Source organism: Bidens hawaiensis, unplaced genomic scaffold, assembly GCF_021521415.1.
Source record: "Bidens hawaiensis isolate Kalapana, Puna unplaced genomic scaffold, B.hawaiensis_p1.1 tig00026727_1, whole genome shotgun sequence".
NCBI classification, from domain to species: domain Eukaryota; kingdom Viridiplantae; phylum Streptophyta; class Magnoliopsida; order Asterales; family Asteraceae; genus Bidens; species Bidens hawaiensis.
The window spans coordinates 297,463-302,185 of record NW_027494304.1 but is presented as its reverse complement, the minus strand read 5'-3'; the positions used below and the strand labels follow the sequence as shown (position 1 = coordinate 302,185).

Below are 4,723 nucleotides of genomic sequence, written 5' to 3'. Positions count from 1 at the left end.
GTTGGTTAACCCACTAATTTCAACAAACCAATTGGTTAAACATGCTTACAACCTGACACTCGTATAAATCGTCTAGACAAATGGTTAATATCCATTATATGTTTATTTTCTATCATATTAACAAAACATCCATCGCAAAAGGGTTTTCTTGTAAGTTTTGGGGCATCTAATAATATGATAGTTTGTCTAAATACACAAGTGCGAGCATATTTGTGTAATTTTAGCCACATACATACTATACATACACGCACACGACATAACTCCAAAAAACTGGTTTACAATACGTCGCCCATTTAACTCATTCAGATAAACGAACTGTTCTAACTAAACGAATATAACGCCCATCATAAAAGACACCCTGTAAGTTTAAGGCATTGAGTATTTTAACGCGTACGTACACGTGTGCACATAACCACAAGTAACAAGAATTGGCAATTGGCAACATAAACATGTAAAGAATACACCTTTTCAAATTAACAATTCTGAAAAACACAAATGTAAAACTTATATAATATCCAAAAACAAAATAATTTAATTTCCAAATATAAATATAAAAAGAATAACATTCAGTAAAATCAAGAACAACAAGAGTATTTGCTTTGGTCTTGTTTAGATCCACCATCACCATTGTTTGCAAGAGTCACCCTGTGTTTAGATAACTCAGCTTTATATGAATCCGAATTCAATACTTTTCGACTCACGTTATTATAGATCTCCCGAATAACCATCTCGAAAGCCGTTTTCACATTTGTTGAATCAAGAGCCGATGTTTCCATGAAAAATAACCCGTTTTGCTCTGCAAGATTCTTGCCATCTTCCACCGATACCGCCCTGATATTCTCCAAATCACATTTGTTTCCCACTAACATCCTTGCAACCGTGGTCTCCGAATGAGCTGCATAAGTTTTATATAAAAGTTAGTTATTTTCAAAAAATTATAAATCGTAAGGGTGCAAACGTGTTGTTAAGCCGCTCACGAGCGACTCGAGATTGTATTAATAAAAAACTCAAAATTATCCGAGCATCAAATAAAGCCCGTATAGGCTCATCGAGCCTTACGAGCCTAGTTTATATTTGAGTTTCAACTCTTTTGAACATATGCGTGTTAGATTCACACTGCAAAGCGGACCTTTGACACATTTAAGGTACCACACACGAGCTCGAGCTGGTTAAATTTTTCTCAAAATATAAAAGTAAAAAATGTATATAAATTAACTAATAAATAATAAACAAGCCGAGCTCGTGCTCAGCTCGGCTTGTTTGCACCCCTAATGAATGGTTTACTTGAAGCTTCTGGTTGTACATAGAGCAATGCCTCGCGTATGTGAAGCTCTGGAATCTCAATTCTCAAGTGAGACAAAAGAATTCATCCATGCTATGTTTAGGGGTGTTTGGCATAGCATATTGAAAGTGGTTAAATAGAATTCCATCAAACAAATGAATTTGGTGTAATTTTTTTCAAATTCCAATTCCTCACTTAACGGACCAAACACATTTTTTGACGGAAAGTTTTCCCTTTCCGAATTCCAATTCCAATTCCGTTTACATCCATGAGCCAAACAGACCCTTGCAACTTAGAATCAGATAGTCACTTCCAAAATGCAATGCAAACACCCCCACCCCTCTCCTCTAAGGAATTGAACACGAAGAGGTCAATCTAGTGATCAAAAGAATTTATGGTACCAAAATTTACATGATATAACCGAATAATAAACATCCCCTTATAACCCTTGAGTAATACAATCTCATCCCTAATACAATTGTACTTCTTTAAGATATTAGATATATTTAAAATTTTAAATATAAAACAAGATTTGTCTCAATAATCTCCTAAGATAATATATCGGTATTGTGTACTGACCACTCGGTTTTCATGTTTCGGGGATCGGTACACTTTTGTTTTTGGACTTTTCTTATATTTTCAAGGGTCGTTATATTCAAACACCACCCACATGGTGTGTTAACAACTCTATACGGTTCGTATAGGGGCTATACGAGTCGTATAGCCCTCACATGACTAACTAATGTACGGATAGTAGCTTTTCCAGCCTATACAGGTCGTATAGCCCCTATACGAGCCGTATAGGCTTCAAACCTCCAACACTCTCCATCACAAAAGGACAAAATTTTGCACCTATACGGCACGTATAGCCCCTGTAATACGAGTCGCATAGGCGCATATGGTGTCCAAATAACTTATATGGTGTGGGAATAACCTATGCCATTTTTTTTCAATGGTGCAGGTAACGGCAGATACCGAACCTATAAAACGGCGAGGTGTTCCGTATATGGTTTCGGTTGTTTCCGTCACCTGTATTTTTCTTTACGATACCGATCTCATCACTAGAACACACTAAAGTCAAAACACGTCTCGATCTAGCTAAGACCCACTAACCCAAACCCCAAACTAAACAAACAAAGCTAAAATCAAATTGAATCATCTGAACAACAACTCACTATTAAGCTCTTCAAGCCACCTGGCGACGCTATCAAACGTGGTACTCCTAGAAATATCATAAACAACAAGAGCACCAACAGCTCCACGATAATAAGCAGAAGTCACAGCACGGAACCGTTCTTGGCCAGCAGTATCCCAAATCTGAGCCTTCACCTCCTTCCCATCAATCTCCATGCTCTGAGTCTGGAACTCAACTCCTATTGTGGCCTTTGAATGCGGGTTGAACTCGTTACGGGCGTACCGAGATAAGAGGTTTGATTTGCCCACGGCGGAGTCGCCGATGATGACCACTTTGAAGAGGTACTCTTCACCTTCATCATCTGATGAATCCATCTGTATGTATGAGAAGAAGTGATGAAGATCTGTATTTGTTTGATGATTGTATTATTTGTTGTTGGTGAAGGTGGACAGGAGGTAACGGTTGAAGTAAAGGCTGGCAGACAGAAGACAGAGGTTGTGCTTTATTAGTGGACCATTATTGACCGACCGACCGATGGATGTTGTACTAAAGTAAAAAAAAAAAACAAGTGGATGTGTTTTAGTGTTTTGTATATTTGTGGGCTGGAATATGATTTGGGCCTAGATGGGAAATAAATTTGTGCTTATTCTAAGTTTGGATATTATGGAGAGCTGAAATGGAAAGAATCTCGTTTTTAATGCTGGTGAGGCGTAATGTAGCGGTGGAGGCGGTCTTTTATTTGATTTGTGTCGGTTTGCGCAATCGGTGTGGGATTATGTTGTGAGCTGGTGTTAAGTTTTGAACTTTTCTGTTCTCTTGACTCGGGATCAGTTGGAGTTACAGTGGTATTATAATTTACTATAAAACGATTACAATAGAGTGGCAGGAAAACGGGCAACAAGCTGCGCCGCAACCCCATTTTGAATAGTTGTATTGTTGTTACCGAAAAGGAAAGCAAAGGCGTTTGACGTGATTTATCTCATTATGATTTGGTTCATTTGAAAGGTTGGGGATCTAGTGGTATTTGAGAGGAAATTGACTTAATTGAATGGTTTGGGAGGTGAAATAAAAGCACTTTGTTTCTTGTGGGTTCGCAATAGATCCTAGAATATTAGCCTAACTTGGGGAAATGGTGTGACTTTGATGTTATTTAAGGGTGGTTTGGGTGATGACAAAGCTATTTTTAGGTGACTTTTATTATGTAATTAGTGTTTGTTAGCATCTTGCTAGTGAGGGTGCTTTTTAATAAAATGAATACTTTGTTGGTCGTTAAAAAAATTTATATGAACATACGAGACAGTGACAATGTTTATATAGATTACGGATGTCATTTGGGTAACTTTTTTAGGTTTTGGATTATTCGAGTTGATTGTTTTAGGTTTTGGCTCGAGTTTATCATTATTTCAGGTTGGGTGTTTTCGGTTCACAAGTTAACTCGGGTTGAGTTCATGCTTATCATTCATTTGGGTTGGGTGTTTTCAATTACTTTTATAACTATTTTTCGTCTATCATATGTGACATTAATGGTGTTTCATAAAGTGTACATAACGCAACATTGTATTTTCTTATATATAATTTCTCTATATATATTTAAAATGTTTTCATTTAGAAATGAAGATGCAAAATATCTATTTTGTTTACGTATATGTTTCTTCGTATATCCACTATATTTTCTTAAAATATGTTAGTTTGACATACTTAGAATATTTCTTAAGAATTAAGATCCATATATATTATTATAAAGTAAAAACGTTAAGTGTTTCCCGATATATATGAACATTTTCTTAAAAATATGCCTAAACTAATGCCTTTCTTTAAAATTTATACCATTATTTCTATTTTATAATGATTTAGTGTCCATATATTCTTGATTTCCACAACCTTAGTTTTAACCATGTAAAGGACGAGATATTTAGCGTCATCAATTTTTATAGGCCTTTTAATAAATAAGATATTTTTTTGTTAAAAGTAAAAAATTAGTTAAAATTTTGTGTTAATCAAATTATAGAACGGGTACCGCTATTATAAAACTTGATAATTTAAAACATCTCGCCACCATTGTGACACTTACTAATTGTTGCCAGTTGCCACTATCACTGTCGTTGCTGTGACAACTGCCCGAATCCGATCCGACCCAGGTACCCGTTTCTTTGACCCGATCTCTTTCTGTTTTGATTTAATATTTATTTTACTTTTAATAATAATGTTTTCCTTCCCGCCTCTCTCTGTTTTCCTTCCCGCCTCTCTCTGTTTTCCTTCCCGCCTCTCTGTTTTCCTTCCCGCCTCCCTCTCTCTCTTTCCGCCTT

The 4,723-nt window shown here is 36.2% G+C and overlaps 1 protein-coding gene across 1 annotated transcript; it reads right to left on the bottom strand.

The window, feature by feature from the left end:
• Window positions 1-485: 485 nt before the first annotated feature.
• On the bottom strand, window positions 486-2,858 carry LOC143573939 (ras-related protein RABA5c-like). The gene is made up of 2 exons (XM_077058701.1): window positions 2,458-2,858; window positions 486-895 (listed from the first exon to the last, which is right to left on the bottom strand). Exons 1-2 carry the CDS (start codon window positions 2,789-2,791, stop codon window positions 576-578), a joined length of 654 nt encoding a protein of 217 aa, XP_076914816.1. The 5' UTR covers window positions 2,792-2,858; the 3' UTR covers window positions 486-575.
• Window positions 2,859-4,723: the final 1,865 nt, after the last annotated feature.

Excerpts from the sequence above, each read along its gene's own strand:
- LOC143573939 (XM_077058701.1), bottom strand. The coding sequence starts at position 2,791 with ATGGATTCATCAGATGATGAAGGTGAAGAGTACCTCTTCAAAGTGGTC. Across the intron at positions 896-2,457 it reads GTGGCTTGAAGAGCTTAATA|CTCATTCGGAGACCACGGTT; the intron begins GTGAGTTGTTGT and ends AAACTTATGCAG.